General features: G+C 39.9%; 2 protein-coding genes across 4 annotated transcripts; one reads left to right on the top strand and one right to left on the bottom strand.

The window, feature by feature from the left end:
• Positions 1-118: 118 nt before the first annotated feature.
• On the bottom strand, positions 119-9,843 carry RAD1 (RAD1 checkpoint DNA exonuclease). Of its 3 annotated transcripts, none has more exons than XM_063295752.1 (7): positions 9,757-9,843; positions 9,147-9,412; positions 7,793-7,901; positions 6,715-6,973; positions 5,158-5,256; positions 2,388-2,750; positions 119-884 (listed from the first exon to the last, which is right to left on the bottom strand). In XM_063295752.1, the coding sequence occupies exons 2-6, from the start codon at positions 9,339-9,341 to the stop codon at positions 2,567-2,569; spliced, it is 846 nt and encodes a 281-aa protein (XP_063151822.1). In that variant the 5' UTR covers positions 9,342-9,412; positions 9,757-9,843; the 3' UTR covers positions 119-884; positions 2,388-2,566. The 3 variants fall into 3 exon arrangements, with proteins under 3 accessions (XP_063151822.1, XP_063151820.1, XP_063151821.1); XM_063295750.1 differs by having other exon boundaries at positions 9,735-9,836; XM_063295751.1 differs by having other exon boundaries at positions 2,507-2,750; positions 9,735-9,836.
• Positions 9,844-11,858: 2,015 nt separating this feature from the next.
• BRIX1 (biogenesis of ribosomes BRX1) lies at positions 11,859-19,603 on the top strand. The gene is made up of 10 exons (XM_063295749.1): positions 11,859-12,044; positions 12,963-13,074; positions 13,594-13,637; positions 13,907-13,977; positions 14,517-14,566; positions 14,791-14,864; positions 14,957-15,007; positions 15,902-16,003; positions 17,071-17,199; positions 19,308-19,603. The coding sequence occupies exons 1-10, from the start codon at positions 11,877-11,879 to the stop codon at positions 19,578-19,580; spliced, it is 1,074 nt and encodes a 357-aa protein (XP_063151819.1). The 5' UTR covers positions 11,859-11,876; the 3' UTR covers positions 19,581-19,603.
• Positions 19,604-20,220: the final 617 nt, after the last annotated feature.

The following is a 20,220-nucleotide window of genomic DNA, read 5'->3' as shown; positions in this document are numbered from 1 at the left end:
AAGATCTCATGCTTCTCCTGCACTGCCACGCTTGCCTCTGCTTCAGTTCCCCCCACCTATCTCCCCTTATCTCTGCCCTTTTGGACACCCTGCATTCTGCCACCCCCGCCGCTCCAGCTGATCTTTGCCGTCTTTTTCCTCCTGCTGCTGACAAGGCAATCTCAGCCTGGCCCTCTGCAAGGCAGGAGCTGGCCACACACAGCCTTCCTGAGGCTTTTGGGAAGGTTGCGCGAGGCTTTGGAAAGGTTTTGGGAATGCTGTGCGCAGCTAGCAGCTGCCTTGTGAAGGGCCAAGCCAAGCATGCCTCATCAGCAGGAGGAAGAAGACAGCAAAGGTCAGCTGCAGGCAGCAGGGGCACAGGGTGGCAGGGGCAGGAGAATGCAGAGCTGCCCAAAGGGCAGAGATGGGGGTGTGATAGGCTGGTGGGGGGAGTTGAAGTGTGTGTTGTAGTCATAAATGCAGATGGCTGCTAAGCACCTGAATTTTGATCACGTGACCATGGGGGTGCTCCAATGGCTATAATGTTGAGGACTGGCCATAAGTACCATTTGTTCAGCACTGTTGAAACTTCGATTGCTAAATGAATGGTCGTTAAGTGAGGACTACTTGTAATATAATTGTTTTGTACTGTATCTAAACTACTGTTGTTGCTTAATTCTACTTTTTAAAGAGCAAATGAAATAGAACAGTATAATCTGATTAACTATTATTTAATGATACATGCCCATTAACTACAACAATTTTCTTTGCTTTTTTCCTGCAGGCTTCCTGCTGAACAGAAATCAACCAAGCGTCTAAAACAGGATAAAAAGGCAGTACTAATTTGCTCCATCCCAGATCTTTAGGCAACGCAGGACTAGTATAGGAGACCAGGAAAGATATGCCTAATATACAACAAGAAAAATTGGCATCTAATTTCTTGATTAGATTTCCGCAAGGCAGTTTTAGTATTAATTTCTATCCCTCCTTTTTAGAAAGATACCCATGAACTAGCAGTAGTGTTTGACACTACAGCATGACCCAGCTAGCTACAAGATGTGGTAATGTTTAATCATACAAAAAGGGGGTGGAGGCGGTGACAGACTCCTGATTTTAATTGTGCACTGAGTGATACTTTTCCTTCCATTATGACTTGGTTTACCCACTGTGCTACACCATAATGCAGTTTATTTAGTTTGGGTTTAGTCCATTGCATAAGCTTAGCCTTAGGATATGACCAGGAAGGGAGTTACTTCAGTTTTACTACATGCACACATCAACGTGAGGTAGGTTTCCCATCTAGGCCATTTCTTTGACTGAAGCAGGTACATCAGCTTCTCTCTCTGTTGAAAGTCCTGTCAACTAGCTTTGGGCTTCTGACAGTGGTGCTGATTTCCAGTGGTGGTTGGTGAGCAGAGGAAAGGATGCTTAATAGTAAATGGTGCTTGTTTTGCCCAGAACCTTTATTCTTGTAATGACGCTCAGCACCTAACTGAATTTGAGAATAATCTCTTTAAATTAGTTATAGGCTTCCATGTTATTTTTTCTGCTGGGAAAAAAGTGTTTTCTCTCCCCAATACCATTTCTGGTCATCTGTATCTTCCCATTAAGCCACCATGAGAAAAGGCAGAATTAGGGACAGATCACATAAAACTGGGTTGCCCACTTTCATTTTTCATCCAACCCATTCACACATACACACACCCCTGAATCATATTCTAAGCATATCAATGACCTATTTTCTTATAAACTGTTGAGAGTTTCTTCTGTCCTGGCCTCTAAAGCAGAAATAAAATCATTGTTTTGCTCAAGCACTCTGTGGTGCTGATTTTCTTCTTGTGTTTGCTTGGGGAGAGAGGCAGCCTGAAAGAGGGTGTCCCCTTAGTTCAAACTAGGAGAAATGGAAACAAGATTTAGGCTGCTCTGCTATCGTGACAAGAAAAATTAAATATTAAATGGTTACATTTAAATATATTTCTGAAAAGGTATTTCTCAATATATAAAAAAGGAAATATAGCCATTCAGAACTTGTGACACTTTCTAGATTCAAACAAAAAGTAGGTGACAGAACAGAATTTTGATGTTGGGCAAATCTTCCTCCAGGACAGAAATTCAGTTAGCGGCTCACTGTTTGGCCTACAACCAATCTCTCTCTCGGTGTTGTTTCAGAGACCCTTTCCTAACTTCTGTATCATGTATGTAAGCCCCAATGCTACAGATAGCTCCTTTAAGTTGCCCCTTGTAATTGTGATTTTTAATTTTTTTCAGATAACTGAAATAAAAATACTTTTGCCTTTGCCTTGCTCTCCTTCTGGAGGTGAAGCAAAGCCTCTGTCTGGAAAAAAATGTGCATTTCCGTTCTAGACTATGAGCCACTGCATTAAACACATTCCTCCAGGGGCATTCACAGAGAGCAGCTACCTAAAAGCGTTTGATCTCCATCCGCATTTTTCCTTACCCCAGCCTACACGGCTCAGGGACACTCTGACCTCCATTTCCATTGGGTTTTTCTTGTTTTGTTTCTTACCCAATCGTCTTGAATTAAACTGTTTTCTCAGGCGTTCGTTCAATAACATTTTCATTATAGCTACAGTTCTGCTTCAGTAATGTCCTCATCAGGGCAACAGTAATACTCCACAAAGCATATCTCTCCATCTTCATTCCTTATCATATATTGCAATGAAAGGAAGCCTCGGTTATCTGTCCGAACGGATACCTTGCAAGACAGAGCTAATGCTTTAATTGATGGCTTGAGTAATGATATCTTGTACCTGTAAAAAGGAAAGGCAGTAATGTCAAGCTTGGTTGTTTGCTTGCAAACGTTTCATTACCCAACTAGGTATCATCAGTGCGAGTGATGCTCAGGTATATGTGACTGCCAGTGTCTGGGTTCAAAAAAGAAAAACTTCAGGAACAGTATTATTAGGGGGAAAAAGTGGAATGTCATCCTTTCTCTTCATGCTTTGTCTTCAGCTCAAGCCCCACTTGCCCAGCATTTAAAATGAGCCCAGTATGATCAGCACACTCACACAACTTCACCATGGAAGGACACACCTATCTTGATTTGTGGCTTCCTGTAAGGGATGACAATGAAATATCTGCTCTCCCAGGATACTTGTAGAAGCTGTTTGTGGAAGCCTCCAATTAAATACATCCTTGCTAGATTTTAGGATTCTCAATTTTGGATTTCCGGTGGGGACATGGTAGACTGAAAAGCTGTGCCCGTGGGCTCAGTGGGCAGAGCTGACAATGCGGCAGTTTTTTCGGGCTCAGGCAGGTTTTCCTGAAGCCCGGGAGTGTTTTCCGAAAAAAGGAAAACACCTGGAATCACCCCATCTGTCCTCTGGACAGCTGCTTGCAGCCAGAAGATCTCAAACAGCGTCGGCATTCAAGTGGTAAGAGCTAGCCAGGAGGCTGGGACGTCACCATTTTCCAAGCTGTGCTGTAGCCTTAAAGGGACACTAAGACCAGCCACCCCATTTCTAAATCACCCATTTTATATTCCTGTTAAGTATGCTTAACAGAATGCCTAAGAGAGGCTTTCTACAGAAAGGAGAAGTGGGCTATCTTGGTGCTTTTCATTATTTTTGGGATTAATTTAAAAAAATTCTTTTTAAGTTTTGGACTTTGTTTTCCCTCCAAACACTGAGGATCCAGAGTAATTAATTGTCACCCTGTTATTATTTTTGTACTAAATTTGAAGATATTAGCATTTTCCTACATGCTGTATCGGCTGATTTGAACCTTCAGCTTTGTTTCTACTTTCCCAGGGGAACTGTCTGCATATCTCACTTTTGCTCGTGTTAATACATTTTGGAACTTTTTCGTATCTTTGACTTTCGCTGGTTAAGCTCCTAGGGGGCGCCAAACTCTACTGTGTGAGACATGGAAGATTTTAAACAGATTTTCTCTGACTTCCACCAAGATTTTGAACAGATTCTTTCTGATTCCTACCAAGTTTTTATGCAAGACATTGACATTGTGGAAAATATGAGGTCCAGATTGTGTCATCTGGCTGAGGATGTCATGGACGAAACTGAGGAATTCAACAGTAGCAGAAAAGTTTCTTCTAAGAGTGAGATTGGGATTTCTGTTGAAATGCTGGATGAAGATTGGATAGTGGAGTTGGAGAAATTTAAGGGAGAGAGATTTGCAAGCCACAAGTGAAATTGATTTTCTGCAGGAAGGCCATGAAAAAGAAGGCGTTATTATGTATGGGAGGTTTTCTGAAGAGAAGTCGGAGCTTTTGAGGGAGGCAGTTGGGCTGTTTGATCTTTTTATGAAAAAAGCTGCGTACATTTTGGGGATATGTAAAAGCTCTGGTTTATTTTAAATTAGGATAAGGGTTAAAGAATATGTATCTGGATTGCCTTTAAGGTTTGGCTGATTTCATTAATCTTTGATGACTTGGATTGTTAATAAGGTATAAGAAAAAAAAATGTCTACTTGGATGGTTTGGAGTTATTAAGATTAAGATAATTAAAAATGTTGTATTAATAGGTATAATGGCAGACAATTTATGTGCTTTTTAGTTTGATTTTTATTATAGTAGACAGAAATGTATAGTAGTAGGAAGGGATTAAATAGATGTGATCTTTGGGGAGGGGGAAGTTGTTTAGGTTTATATGGATTTTTCTTTTTTTTTCTTTTAATGTAATGGGAGGGAGTAACTGTACTTAGTGATTTTTATAATGTGCCAATGTGGAAATAATGTGGTCTTGGTTTAATATAGAGTAAGGGATGGATTATGAAAAATCCTTGTATATCCTTGCTGTTAAAAGTCGGAAGTCACATCTTTCTGTAACTTTGAAAAATTTTTCTCTTGCATTTTCACACCTTTTTAGTTTTTTTTCTCTTTTTTGTGGTTTTTTGTTTTTTTATAGCTTTTATCTTTGCTTGAAACTTAATAAAATTCTTATTAAAAAAAAGGATTCTCAATATCATTTCAGACTTGGGGCATTTTTAAAAAAAAAAATCAATTTTTTGACTGTGTAAGTTGACATGGATGGCACTCAATACCAGGAAATTTTGCCAAGCCTGCTACAAAAATTCTACTTAAATGACATTGATCACCTTTCTGGCAAGGGACCTGCAGCTTAGCACACATAAATATCAACAGCTGTATAATACAAATGGCCACTACAATACTTTGGAGGTAAATGTACTGGTGTAGCTCACCTGTTTGTCTGAGTGTGATTACAATGAAAAGCTTCAATAAGGTCAGAATCTTTTCGGTAATCCAGGTGAGTGGTTCCAGCATTCCCAAAAGTGGATAATCTTAAGAAGGAAAGACACACCAGACTGAGTAGCAAAATTAGCAACGTTGCATATGCAAATACAGTATATGACAAAATTGAACAAACCCTCTCTACTTCAGTATTTGTCATTAATACTCTAAATTACTGAAATCTGCTTAGCATCAAAGTCTCAAAAATACTGAATGTTTCTTTGAAACTGTTGCAACTGGATATGAAGAGAAAGGAAAACAATGACTAGAGCTGGACTACATTTTCATTTCAGGATTAGTAGGATTTAAAGAGCAAAATGGACTTAAGTCTTGCAGAGTCATGTGACATGCATTATACCCATTAAAAACCAGCAAGCAGCCAAAAGGAGGAAGCTGTTTTTTCCTTTTTTTTAAAATAGCAAGAAGAGTCCTGCTCCTGAACCATCCCAAAATGCAATTTCATCAACTCTAGTGATTTCTGTTTTCTACTAGTTCTTCTGACATTAAAAAAATAAAATGTTTGCAGTGCTTTCCCAGTACCACTATAGAAAGTATGTTAAAATTTCTGGTTCCGCTCAATCTCATTCCAAAAGGGAAAAACAGGTTCCTCCCAGGAGCCTCTGGTCGTATCACCAACCTCATCACTGCTACGGCCTCTGAAGCCCTCAGAAGCATAAGCATCTGCAAAAAAATCTGCAAGACTGGGTGCAAAGAAGTTGCTTACTGCTGATCTACTCTGACTTGGCAGCTCTCCAAAATCTCAAGCAGTAGCTTTCTCCTCTGCTACTGGCTACTTACAAGATTCTTTTCAGCTACAATTTTCCATACACATACTTGGAAGAAAGCCCTGGAATTCGATAGGACTTACTTTTAGATATGTGAAGGACTGCTTTGCTAGAACATAGCCAAGATTGAATTTAAATATATATTTAAATATAAAATATTTAAAAGTATATTCTATCTATCTACCTACCTACCTACCTATCATATAAATTATCACCGCCCATCTCCCCCACATGGGGGACCCTGGGCGGCTCACAATAAAACAATTTAAAATTCAATAAAATTATAAATAATACCAATAATCAATAAATATAAAATACAATAAAATCCAAGTAAGGGCAGATCTAATTCAGCCCATAAGGCAATAAGACTGGGCAGGACTGGGGAACTAACCAGCCTCAAGAATGGCTCTTCCTCTCCCCACTCCAAGCCAGGTTACACAACCAGGTCTTCAACTGTTTTCTGATGTCCAGGAGGGAGGAAGCTAACTTCACTTCTGGGGGAAGGATGTTCCAAAGGGTGGGAGCTGCTGCAAAGAAGGCCCGCCTCCTGGACTCGCCAGATGGAATTCTCTTACAGACGGGGTCCGTAGCATGCCCTCTCTGCATATATTTAGCTTACATACCTACATAGTTATTTTATGCCATATGTTTGCACTGTGTTCAGGATCATGGTTATCTGATTTCGAGAAATGATTATCAGCCTAGGACAACCATTTCTACTACCTGAAATAAGGCTTGTCTGGAGACATTGTAATCTGCAGCACCTCACAGGTCATATCGAGTTCTGAAAATGCTTCTCTCAGTCCTTCTGACTGCAGGATAATTTTATTTACAACATTAGTACTGCAAAAGTCAAAATCAAGAATCTCTTCAGGTTCCTGAGTGTTGATTTTACAGACAGTCACCACACCTCCTTCCTCCAGGAAGAGAGTTAGAGGGTAGCCATATCCCTGGTAACACATCCGAAGGGCTGTTTGAGTTCCTGAAATGAAAAAGAATCTTCTATAATATTGCAGTTCTAACTATACCTATTCAGTAGGGCTGGGCAGCACTTTGGATTTAAAGGCAAAAATAGAGCTTTGGAGTAGGAAGGGGCACCCATGTAGCTTCTAACAGAACTTTTGAAAGCAGCTGCATCTGTTGCCAGGACTGCAGCTGCTCTTTTCAATTGCAGCATGATCCTGGAAAAATAGGCAATTGATTTAAGGGCTTGCAGACAGGTGCTGTACAAGTGGCCTTACATCCTCTGAAGCACCTTTCTGCCTTTGACTCTGAAGCACTGCACGATGGTCTTTTTTTTTTTGCGCCTTCAAGTCATTGTTGACTCCCAGCAACTGCCTGGACAACTTCCTGCAGTTTTCTTGGCAAGATTTTTCAGAAGTGGCTTGCCATTGCCTGCTTCCCAGGGCTGAGAGAGAGTGGCTGGCCCAAAGTAACCCAGTTGGTTTCATGCCTAAGGTGGGACTAGAACTCAGTCTCCCAGTTTCTAGCCTACTGCCTTAACCACTACACCAAACTGGCTCTCATAGCCATATTCATTTGGCTGTAAACTCCACTGAACATAATGGGATTTTCTTCTCCATAAACATGCATGAACTGCACTGCAAAATTGCCATGCTGCCTCCTGATCAATTCATCAGCAGAATTTCAGAACTAGATATTAGGCCTATTGATATTAAAATTGACAAATAAGAGGCATTTCTAATTCAATCCACAATTCATCTTACAGCAAAGGATAATTAACATAAGGTAATAAGAGACAAGTTGGCATTATTCACTAAAAGATAAACTCAAGCAATACCTGGCAAAGAACTTGTTCCAAAGATGGTCAAGCAGTCTAAAAGGACAGACAGATTGATTCTGAACATCACAGATTCTTCCTGCACTACAAAGTCTTGGAAAATTCCTGCCTGTAAATTAACAAATCCAGAAACTTGAAGGTCAAATAGTATAAAATGCTATTTTATCCAGTGGTGTTTAATAAGAGAATAATCAAGCAGAAAAAAGAGTTTTACAAAACAGCACATGGAACTGATACATAATTTGCAACAATAGATGCAAGAAAGAGCAAGGCTATGATGATTAAAGAAAGGCTTTGTTGAACAAATGACCTTTAATTTCTTCATGTTGTATTAAATTTGGTCCCATGCTGTGATTAACGATGAACACGAAAACAATAGTACTTATACAATAAATGGGAGCAAAGCCACTAAAGCACATTAATGCCAGACAAGATTCAAATAGCTACTTAAAAATTTAAATGGAGAAGCAGTGAGTGAGGAAGTATGTGGCCTTTTGCCAGTAACTGTTGGCATATATGGGGATCCAAAGCTAGGGTGGCCCATGAATGTAGAGACACTGAGGTAAACCATATGGTGAACCTCCAGGGACCCTGCTTTGAGGTTCAATGAATCACCAAATAGCTTCCCTATGTTCATATAACATGCTACGTTCAAAAATGTAGACCACAGTATGACTCGCTGTGATGGGACTGTTTGCATGAAACAATAATAGTATTTTTATCCTGAGACACAGACAGACAGACAGGTCAGCTCAAGGCAGCGAACATACCTAATACTCCACAGTCTCTTTTCCCCAAAACAACAACCCTGCAAGGTGGGTTGGGCTGAGAGAGAGTGAGTGGCCCAAAGTCACCCAGCTGGTTTTCATGCCTAAGGCAGGCCTAGAGCTCAGTCTCCTGGTTTGTAGGCCAGCACCTTAACCACTACACCAGAGATTCCCACAAGATACTACTCAACCCCATTTTAGCTTAGTCTAGTGCAAACCCTGCTACAAAGTCACACACGGCAGAGTGGGAACAACCACTTTTTTTTTTTCAAATACCTCCTGTTGCATAAATATATATAAAAAGTATTTTAAATGTACAATATTTGTTATTAAACGTGTATCAAAAAATACCCCACTGCTGGAATAACATTACACCAGACTGGGTGGCTCAACCACCTCAGTGCTGGATAAAGAGTTCCCTGTGCCGGAAATAAGATATGCTGAGAAACTACAGCAGGATTTCTTTTGTTTATCAGAATATGACATTTCTTTTGGAAGCCTTATTGGTTGCCACACATATTCACTTAATTCCTTAGTCAAACGGAAATTTCTCAGTAAGTCCGCAGAAAAGAAACCCTCCGTCTAACCTGAATAAAAGCATTGGCTTGCAAAGACTTTGCATTTTCCACTGTGACTTTGAGTCCATTTGCTGTAATGAAGCAGGTAGCGTGGTCTTTGAAATGAACGGCTTTCAAAATATTGGAGAGGTTTCTGACATTATCAAGAGTTGCTACCAAAACATTCTGCTCTTCACCTGTTTCAGGCTGGGTTGAGAAGGGCATGGCAATGATGCCCCCTTAAACCTCTCCTTGGAGAGCACAAAGAAGGAATACGGAAATTCTACAAGAAAAACCTGTAAAAATCCAAACACAGACGAGTTACTTGAAAGAGACATTACTCAACATAGCATGATTATTTTTAAGCAGCTATTATACTACTGTAATATATTTTTTCTCTACGCACAATCACAATGTGGCCTTTCAATTATCCCTAAAGTAGCCAAGTGGACGTTTTTGCTCATAAGAGATATCTCTTTTCGTTCAGGAATAAACTGAAATTGGATTACAGCTCACTTCATCACCCGCAGCATTACAGGAACTAAGGCACTATATATATATATAGAGAGAGAGAGATGAGGGATATATGACGTATAGATAAGATGTATATGAGATAACCTCTCCGCGATGCTAGGAAAACCGTTGACCGTTGGAAGTTGCCCCAACGCAAGACTCGACTCTCAGAGAAGGCAGATTAACTGCTTTACGACACGCCGTAACGAGCATCTCTATGCCTCAGCCAAAGCGGCTCAAGGCGACGCAGATTGCACTTCCGGTCCTGGCTGACCTCTCTGTGATCTGACGTCTCTATGGTTTAACGACCTGTATATCCATAGCTGAGGCGGGAGCATTCTACAGAGAGCAGAAAAGGCGCGAGGAACAGGAAGCCAAAGCAATTAAAAGCGGGAGATGAGAGACCATCTGACTAAATGTAGTTTACACAACACCGTTCTCTAGACGTCTCCACCCGTTTTTATCCTTGCAAAGCATCCTCGCTTCCCCCACGTCCCTTACATTGCCTCTATGATCAAACAGATTGGGAGTCTGAATCAGCGTTTCTCAAACTCAGCAACGTTAAGAGGTGTGGACTTCAACTCCCAGAATTCCCTAGCCAGCAAGGGGTTTTTCAGGGGTTCGTGAAATCAAAATTATTTTCCATGTATTGAAGATATTTGCAAAAATGAGAAACTGTCCTCATTTCAAAGAGTTTTTTCATGAAGAATATTTTACGTTAGTATCTAATGGGTTTAATATTATTTTTACATGATTTTTACATATTCTATGAATGCATCCATTTTAATTTTTAACACAGTAAATATTGATATATATATATCCCATACAAACAAAATCTCTTTTGGGGTCCTCCATAATTTTTAAAAGTGGGAAGGGAGAGCAAAAAGTTTATAAAACACTGGTCTAGATCAAGCATGCCTTGCAATGGTGGTGCAGAGACCTTCATCCTAGCTGCACAACTGGGAGATGCCCACTGAAAATTAGGAGGAAAGATTCATTGTGTGCTTCCTGATGTTACGCAGAACTTTAGGCTTTATTATTAGCAGTTTAATAAAGGTAATACTAGCATTTTAGCATGGCAGTCTATGCCTCCTTTTGAAGATCAGGAAACCATGTTTATCTTTTAAGCCAAAGCCATTTCCTTTAATGTGCCAAAACTAGCCCTTTCAGGGAATGTCAGCCAAACAATAGGGCTGACGTCCTTGAGTGTTGCAAGTGTTAAAGAAACAACTCTGAGTAGGAAAGGAGGAGATGCAACCTATTTGAATGTGTCTTTTTCACGTCTAATCAATGTCTTTTCTTGTTTGATTTGTTGCTGACACATCACATATATCAAATGTATGTATCATTTGTTTCTGCACCCTATATAAAGACTTGACCACCCCCTTAATAAACGCCTCTTGCTTTGCCTGAAGTACTCGTGGCTCGTATGGGGGCTGGAGTGAAGCCACTTTGCAAAGGTAGTGGGTGTTTTTCAAATTCAGGGACTAGGTTCTTTCTAGCTCCACGCCATCTCGGGTGCCTGAGTTTTATGGGCAATAATTATGGATGGCTAGAAGCGCTACCAGTTCAAAAAGTTGATGCAGTTATTCTGTTTTTTGCTCCTTAAACCTGCAGAATATATGCACAATGAACACCTCCCCTCTTTTCCTCTGCTAGTCTTTGGTTCTTATAGTTTTCCTTATACAGTTTTTCAGTAGTATTTTTTCTCTTCACTATATTTATTTATTTATTAAACAGATTTATAAGGCCACCCAACTCACACACGGTGACTCCAGGGAAGCTTACAGAATTAAAAACCATAAAAACAGAATAGACACCCCTGGCGGCAGCAAACACATTCATACCAGCCACTTGATTCGCCTTTTTTATACAGCAGGTTTTTTCCTAAATCATATAGTTTTTATATAATATGTAGTTATATTGCTGTTTAGCTTACATGTAACACCAGAAGCCATTACTCTTTTAAAAAGAAATGTTGTGATGTTTCTAAAGTTTAATAAAAGAAATGCATATTTTAAAAATGAAAACACTCTTAACCTGACGGACTAAGCCTGTTGTACTATTAGGTTTAATAGGTAATCAATAAAACACGGCAGCACATCCTACCACATTCTTTAATGCACCTGGGTACATCCACCTTCCCATAATTCTCAGCGCACGAGCGCGAAAAAACTCCATCGTTCTTTTAGCAGCTCTTGAAGTTCCTAGAGCGGTTGAACCGGGAGGTATTCTGGGAGAAGGCAAATGGCGGCGGCCAAGAGGCGGCGTGTGGCCGGCAAGGCAACGGCGGCCGGTCCGAAGAGAAAGCGTGCGAAGGGAGCTTCGGAAGGGAAGGAGTGCGAGGAGGCGGAGAAAAGCCCGTCCTCCGTGGCGGGCCAGGATGAGTTCCACATACCGCCCCCGGTCTCGCAGGTGTGGATGCCACGAAGGGGGCTTGTGGGGTGGACGGGTTGATGCCTCTGAGCCCTTCTCTTCCCGGGGTTGAACCACCCGAGTCTGGTCCGGGCCATCTGCTGTACCTCTGAGCATGTGCAAAGTCTTTCTGGGAATGTGGGCTCGTATAATGGGGCGCCTGCCTGCCTTTCCCTCCCCCGAAATATTTTAATAATAATATTTGAATGAGCTTTGAGTTCGAACAAGGCTGTACTTTTCGGGGTGAGCCGAGGGTGCTCCGGGGATGAGCTGCAGCTTCCTCCGTGAGAAACTGTAAGTTAAAGGTACTTTGTTTCGAGTTGATGATGTGGCTGTATAATGAAAGAACTGTAAGGCTCCTGCATCTTATCTTTTGGGAAGCGGTCTTTAGCCAACGTAGCTCTGTCCATAGTAACCTGGGAGACTGTGGGTTGCTATTGGCAAGTGCTTCTCTTTCAGTAGCGAGAGTAAATTTTGTGTGTGATTGGAGGTACCGTTATGGAGCCCTGGACTTTGGCACTGAAAAAAATACTACTCTAATATGAGAAAAATATTTCTCACATTAGAGTAGTATTTAACAACCTTAAAATGGATGAAGTTCAACTCCCAGAATTCCCCAGCCAGCATGGCTGGCTGGAGAATTCTGGGAGTTGAACTCCACCCATCTGAAAAGCTGCTGAGGTTGAGAAACACTTGTGTTAAAGCATGACCATACTAAATCATTGGATTTTTTTTTAATCTATAAAACTGTGGACATCTGTATGGAGATATTGAAGCCTCTTTCAAATACTTTATCACTTTTGTACTGTTTTCTTTGACACAAAATAATTCACCATTAGTGTATTTAACTACTGCTTTGGTTAAACGTTTTAGTTTGTTTCTTCCTAACTGGGTCATACTATTGCTTCTGTTTTCCAGGGTAAATGGAAGAACAAAGAGAGGGTTCTCATTTTTTCTTCCAGAGGAATAAATTTTAGGACAAGGCATCTAATGAAGGATTTGCGTACATTAATGCCACATTCCAAAGCAGGTAGTTTCTGATTTTACTTGTATTACCTCTCTGTCTTTTTAGCTAGGTAATAATTATTTCAACTTATGGAAGCCAGTGCAAATCTATGCACTAAGAATTGTTAGTTTCTGGAAAGATATTGGAGTGGAACAAAACTGAGTGAATTGGTAGTTATGATATAATTAGACATATTGCTGCCTTCTATTAATGCCAGCTAGCTTATGATTTTTTCCTGCCCGTACAAAATTCTGTAGCAAATGGTGTGCTAAACAGCATATTAACACAAACCCTGTTTCATTTCTGCAGACATGCAGTTTTTCCCAATTAATTGCTTTGAAGAGAGCTATTTGCTCATTTCAGCAAAGGAGTTAGGAAACAGGAAACACATGCATCACATTGAAATAAGCACCACCTATAAACTAAATGTGTCAAACCAACTATTTTGAACATTAATTTCAGTGGAATCTTCAGTAACTATAAAAGAAATTCTGAAGCGTTGCAGTTGTGTAACCTTAAAATATGCTTTTATTTCTGTTGCAGACACCAAAATGGACAGGAAAGACAAGTTATTTATTATTAATGAGGCAAGTTATATAAATTTTCTGCTTTTTCCAAGTTACTAATTGATTGTCCTGGTTGAGTGGGAATTTAAATCCAGCTTTTCCTGGGCTTAAACTTTCCACTGTGCTTCACAATGGCAGCTTTCTGAAATTGCAAACTTGACCATTATCTAAAGTAACACAAGTGAGTTTCAGATACACTCATCAGTTCCTTTTATATTCTAGATATTAGTTGAAAGCAATGATATATGCTTCTTTGGACTGAATATTGTTATTTTTCTTGCTTTGTATAGGTCTGTGAAATGAAGAATTGCAATAAGTGCATATTTTTTGAAGCTAAAAAGAAGCAAGATCTTTACGTTTGGTGAGAACAGATATTAATTTGGAGCACTTCTGTCCAATTATTACATTCCAATTATTGGTATCTCAACACTTATGAGGATAAGTGCCAGGTTGGCTCCAGAATGTTACAATCTGCTATCCTAGAATTGTCTCCTGTAAGATAACAGGTTCTAGAAGGAATGTGGATACATCATTTAGATGTTCAGTCTTCATCAGAAAATAAGGGGGGAAATGGTGGCGAAAAGTATACTTGAAACATACATAAAACATACATTATTGTTTTGGCCCCCACTTCATGGAACATACTCCCCCTGGAGGGATGGATGTCCCCTTCTTCAAAAACAAGCCAAAGTGGCACTGTTCCAGTGGCAGTATGAAGCCTAGCAAAACAATGGCAAAACTGCAAGAGCCTTTTTAATACACACATTTTGGGCACCTTCAGACATCTCTTGGCAAATGTATTGACTGTTTCATACATTCAGAATATTACACCTTAGGCCAATTAGTAAGTCCAAGGAAATGCTAATTATTTTTCCTAACCATCTTCTGTATCTGTTTTAGGCTTTCAAATGCCCCCCATGGACCATCAGCCAAGTTTTTAGTCCAGAACAGTAAGTACAGCTTCCTAGTGATATCTTCTAGTACTATCTTTTGTTTTAACTTCTTCCAAACAATCCACAAAGAAATAAGCTTACTGTAATTATGTTGGATATTTGCAAAAATTAGCATTGTGGATTATGATCAGCTGCTATAGTGTTCTGTTCTTTTAAAAGACTTCTTTAATTTCCCCACGTAGCAGACAGTACATTCTTAATTGTACTTCATATCATTACAGTTCACACACTGGCTGAGTTGAAGATGACTGGAAACTGTTTGAGAGGCTCTCGGCCGATTCTTTCTTTTGACCCAGTAAGAATAAATTTGCAATTGTTTGGGCTACTCTCCTACATAGCCTATAATCCTCATGCTTTCCCCCTTATTCCTTTATTGTTCTTTCACAGGTTTTTGATCAGAAACCGCATTATGCTTTGCTGAAAGAGCTGTTTATTCAGGTTTGTATGTAATTTATTTATTCCTAAGGGGTGGTTTATATGGCATATTCCTTATCGAAGCGAATATTTGTAGCTCAGGGTTGAACTGTGGAGTCCTTGGTGCTCTCTGAGCCTTGTTTTCTTGCAGACGTTTCATTGCCAGACTAGGCAACATCTTCAGTGTGAACAGGGAGAGGGCCTGTATAAACAGAGAGCAAGGCCCTCTCCCTGTTCGCACTGAAGATGTTGCCTAGTCTGGCAATGAAACATCTGCAAGAAAACAACAAGGCTCAAAGAGCACCAAGGACTCCACATATTACTTATCTATAATGATGTGGTTGTGCACATTTGGAATCCTTAGATCAGTGTTTTATATATATATTTGAAGAAGAAGTAAGTGTAATACTAGTAAGTGTAGGTTGCTAAGACTCACGTTCCTGCTTCAGTAGGAACTGCATGTTTAACATTAATATTAGTCTTTGTAAGACTTTGTCCCTAAAGGAATACAGTAACAGTAAGACTTGAAGAATTCAGCTGAAGTTGGGTTTTCCATGTTTTGCCTCTACTTCTGTGAACATAATTGAACTAAATGTGCTGTAATTGACACTTCTGTCCATCTTTTCAGTGTCCCTGTAATGTAAGCAAGTTGACATCATGCTCTGCAGGAACCAAGAGTGGCCAAGATAAAATTTATGTTGAAGTTGCATTCAACAGATAGAGAATAGAGAGTCTTCAGATTATGAAAACACAAAAAAAGTATGGCCTGACTTTGTGATAAGTTGGTGTTCACACTGTTTTAATAGCAAGGAATGGACCAGACAAATGGAATGTATGATCCTTGCGATACCCATCTGGGATTATGCTAAATCTTTTGATCTCCTTGATTACTCAGAACTGTTATTTCTCCCTTACTAGATCTTTAGTACTCCACAGTATCATCCCAGGAGTCAGCCTTTTGTAGACCACATTTTCACATTCTCCATCACAGATGAGAGGATTTGGTTTCGAAATTATCAGGTTAGTTCCCATTTTGCTTGTGGGCTGTAGTCAACAGTTGTGATAGGAACGCCCTGAAGTTTGGCCTCATAGAGCAGGACCATAGAGTCCCAACCTAGAAGAGACTAAATGGATATTTGTTTGAGTTATTTTTTTCTTTCAACAGACTAGCTTTGGATGATTTATTTTTTAAAAAAACTTTCTTCTTGGATAAAATTTATCAGGTGATATCAACAGCAAAAGCCAGCAACCTGAATTTGCCAATGGTATAGGTAGCAATGTGCATATGGTTACAGTGATAATGATAGAAGCCATCCTAGGCAAGCTCTGAGTTTGCCTGCTCCTCTTTTTTTTCTCTACAGTTCCAACAAGACTGGAAGAATTGCTTTTCTTCTGATTAATTAACTGATCTTTTTTTCAGTTTGTCATTTTGTACGAACAGAGATAAATTGTGAAATTTAATTGAAGTTTAACGAAAGAAGCCAGCAAACCTGGTTTTCATGATTTCTCATTTAAAGAAACAAAAGAGCTTGGAATTTGTTTATTTTGTTTATTTGTATGCTGCCAAATCTATGGAGACATAACGGTAAACTGCATTTACACAAACTTGATTTTTGTCATGGCTGTGTTCAAAGGGTGAAGACAGAAAGTATGGACTTGAGGCTTGCTCACGCTGATTTGTATAATGATAGGCCACATAAGATTGTTACATAGTCACTGAATGGTAAGAAAAGGAACACTTCCTATACAATTTCATGCAGCAAACAATGGCTTTATCTTCCAATGGTACTTTCCACTGAACTTCTAATGCCCAGTTTTTTTCTGGGTCGAGCAGAGATGGGTTAAATCTCAGGTGCTCAGGCTATAAAAGCCCTTAAATTGCTATATAATAAAACCAGGAAGTTTTGGATACACTGAGGTTGAAGGTCATTGAAACAAATAGGCAATAGAAAAGGGTATTAAAGCAAATAAATAGGCATGCTGCTTCAAAGTTCTAATCAGAATAAAAATGTAACACATTGTGTTAAGTAAATGCTGTTAAGTACTTTGATCTCAAATGCCAGACCACGTGTTCTGCTCGGTTGCAGATCATAGAAGAAGATGGAGCCCTTGTAGAAATTGGGCCTCGTTTTGTCCTGAACCTAATCAGGATCTTCCAGGGCAGCTTTGGAGGACAAACCCTCTATGAAAACCCTCATTACCAGTCTCCAAATATGGTAATACTATATTCTTGTGTTTATTATCGATTAGATATATATCTAGCCTTTTTTCTTAGGTATTCAGAGTGGTTCATGCTGGAGAAGGGAGGATAACTTCCTTCTCCTCTGGCATAAAATGCTGTTGGAGGTAGGTTGGGCTGAGAGAGAGTCACTGGTCCAGAGTCTGCCAGCAAGTTTCTGGGCTGATGCTGGACTTGAACTGGGTCTTCACTGTCCTAGACCAACACCTAGTACCATTCTGTCTCTCATCTATTGCACACCTGGCTGTTTACCCTGGTTGCTGTGACTGTGTCAAATTAAATCATTGTGGCCTGTAGATAGAAACCATTAATAAAATACTATCAGTATTTTGTTATTTTCCTTAATAGTCTAGTATGCTGGCTTGTCTGCTAATGACTTTTGCAGAATTAGCACTTGCCCCTGTTAGTTAATCTTAGGTAGTTTCTTTGGTCTTTATTTAAAGAAGTCAGTATAAAGAGTGATAATTCCCTTTCATGCTATATACAGCCCTCAGATCTAAAATAGTGTTACAGGAAATACCATTGCTTGCACTTTCCTGATCTTTGTAGCTATAGAACAGGGGTTCTCAACCAGGGTTCTGTGGAACCTTAGGGTTCCACGAGAGGTCACTAGGGGTTCCCTGGGAGATCACGATTTATTTAAAAAGTTATTTCAAATTTGGGCAAGTTCACATTAAAGAGGTAAGTTTCACTCTTGGTTTTTCGTTTAAGAACACTATTAGTGCATATATACAGGCCTACTGTCCTAACACCCAGGAACCACGCTGAGACAAGGAATAGGTCTCTAGTACTTTATTACTGCTACATTAGACAGAAAATCCTAACAAACTGAAGAAGCATGGGAAAAACCCAGACAGATAAACCCCAAAGGTTAAGGCGGGTCTGATCTGTGTCTCTCTGGCTGCTTAACTCTTCAGTACTACGCATGCGTTTTCCCCCCTGGATAGAGGCCCCCTCCTGCTCACCATCAGTACTCATGACACCTACACATGAAACAAATACAATAATTGAAGTTGAAACTAAAAGGCAGATGCTATCTACTACTACAATATCTTCATTGTCAGGATATAAGTACTGCTTATAATTTTCCCCAAATACTATTTTTCTCTAGGAGGAGGAGATTATTTCCTATCATTTCAAAATTTGTGGAAACATAGCCTCTTGACCCCACTACTAGCTAGGATCTTGACCCCACTACTAGCACAGTCTTCAGTGTCTTGTTGCAGTGTGCAATGCTATTTCGATGTCTAGACCTTTGGTGACATTCATGTTCATTATTAGTTTGATATAGCAGACATGGCATAATACTATTAAGTTGCATAATGATATAGTTTTAGGTAATATGGCTAGCAACAGTGTAATACACAACCTTTAAAAGTTGGGTAGAACTTGAGATCCAAGTTCAAATTCATCCTCAGCTGTGGAACTCATTAGGTGGCTTTGGGCCAGCCAATACATCTCTTAGCCCAGCCTTCTCTCATAGGATCATTATTGTGGAGGAAAGATGGAGGAAAATTGCTACATTAACTATCTTAAGCTCCTGGCCAAAAGGTGAAGTATAAATCCAAGTTGGTTGGTGCTAACTCATTAAACATTTCTGGAAACTGAACTGGTAAGAGGGAGAAGCTTGCAGTTCAATGGTAGAACATGTTCTTTGCACACAAGGAGCCCTGATTCTATCCCTGGAACATTCTGGTACAGCTGCATAAAACTATCTGAAGGCCTGCAGAGTTTTTGCAGTTGCTGTATAAAGCCTGGAACTAACTGGACCAGGAGTCTGATTTGACATAAGCAGCTTTCTAATTCCTATGATAGAGCCAGTTTGCTGTAGTGGTTAAGGCACTAGGCTGGAAACGGAGACCGTGAGTTCTAGCCCCCCTTAGGCGCAAAGCCAGCTGGGTGACCTTGGGCCAGGCACTCTTTCAGCCCCAGGAAAGAGGCAATGGCAAACCACTTCAGAAAAACCTTGCCAAGAAAACTGCAGGGACCTGTCCAGGCAGTCTCCAAGAATCAGACACGATTGAATGGATTAAAAGAAAATCCTAAGATAGCACGCATACTAATTTGCTTTCTTTCTGATTATAGCATCGTCGGGCATTAAGACTGGCCCTAGTTGCTAAATTTAGAGAAAAACAAAATATGAAACAGCTACAGAAATTGAGGAATACGGAAGACAAAGCGCTTATTCCTGAAGATCCCACTGAGGAAGTTTTTGAAACGCCAGCTGAAGAGAAGCCGATGGAGATAGAACTGGTGAAGCCAGAACCAAAACTGAGTTTGAAAAAGAAAAAGAAGAAAGTACACCAACGAGAGCGGAAGTGGAAGAAAAAGCTTGGCAGAACTGGAATGCAGAATTAGAACTGCAGTCTTGGGGAATTTTTCTTGTATCCATAAGTATTTATATAGTTTTGGACATGCTGTAACCCTGATTGCTGTCTTGTTTTAAAAGAAAAGGGTAAGAATTGCAAGTTAAGTTTATTGGGGCTGTGCTTGCTTTGGAAGTGATTATGAACAGGTGCTTTGGAATGCACAGGAGCATAGCACTTTAAAGCAGTTGTGTCTTTTTTCTGCAGGAGCCTGAAAAAAATGCAACTGCTTGAATGAGAACTGAAAATACAAACCTTTAAAGAAGTGCTGTGCTCCTGTGCGTTTCAAATACCTCTTTCAAGTAATTTTGAAACATGCACAGTCCTGTAATACTTTACTACTTTGCAAGTCACTATCCTTGATCTAGGCAGGTTTGTGCAAATTATCCCATGTTAAAAAAAAAAACAGTGGATGTGAGGTGACATGAATGTGCAGTCTCTAATATCTGTTTACAATATTTGGTGGTTCTGTAGCCATTGCCCAGCAATTTAACTTAAAGGTTGCTAGTTTCCAGTGTTACAAGTTTTCTCAGCTGGATTTTAAGGTGCTGGACTCCAAAGATAAGTCGGCCAGTTACATTAGCATCGCTGAACTTTTGAAATCATGAACTTTCAAATGGGATTTAAATTTT

Source organism: Candoia aspera, chromosome 2, assembly GCF_035149785.1.
Source record: "Candoia aspera isolate rCanAsp1 chromosome 2, rCanAsp1.hap2, whole genome shotgun sequence".
Lineage (NCBI taxonomy): Eukaryota > Metazoa > Chordata > Lepidosauria > Squamata > Boidae > Candoia > Candoia aspera.
Note: the sequence above shows the minus strand (reverse complement) of the source record. Positions and strands in the feature narration are given on the sequence as shown.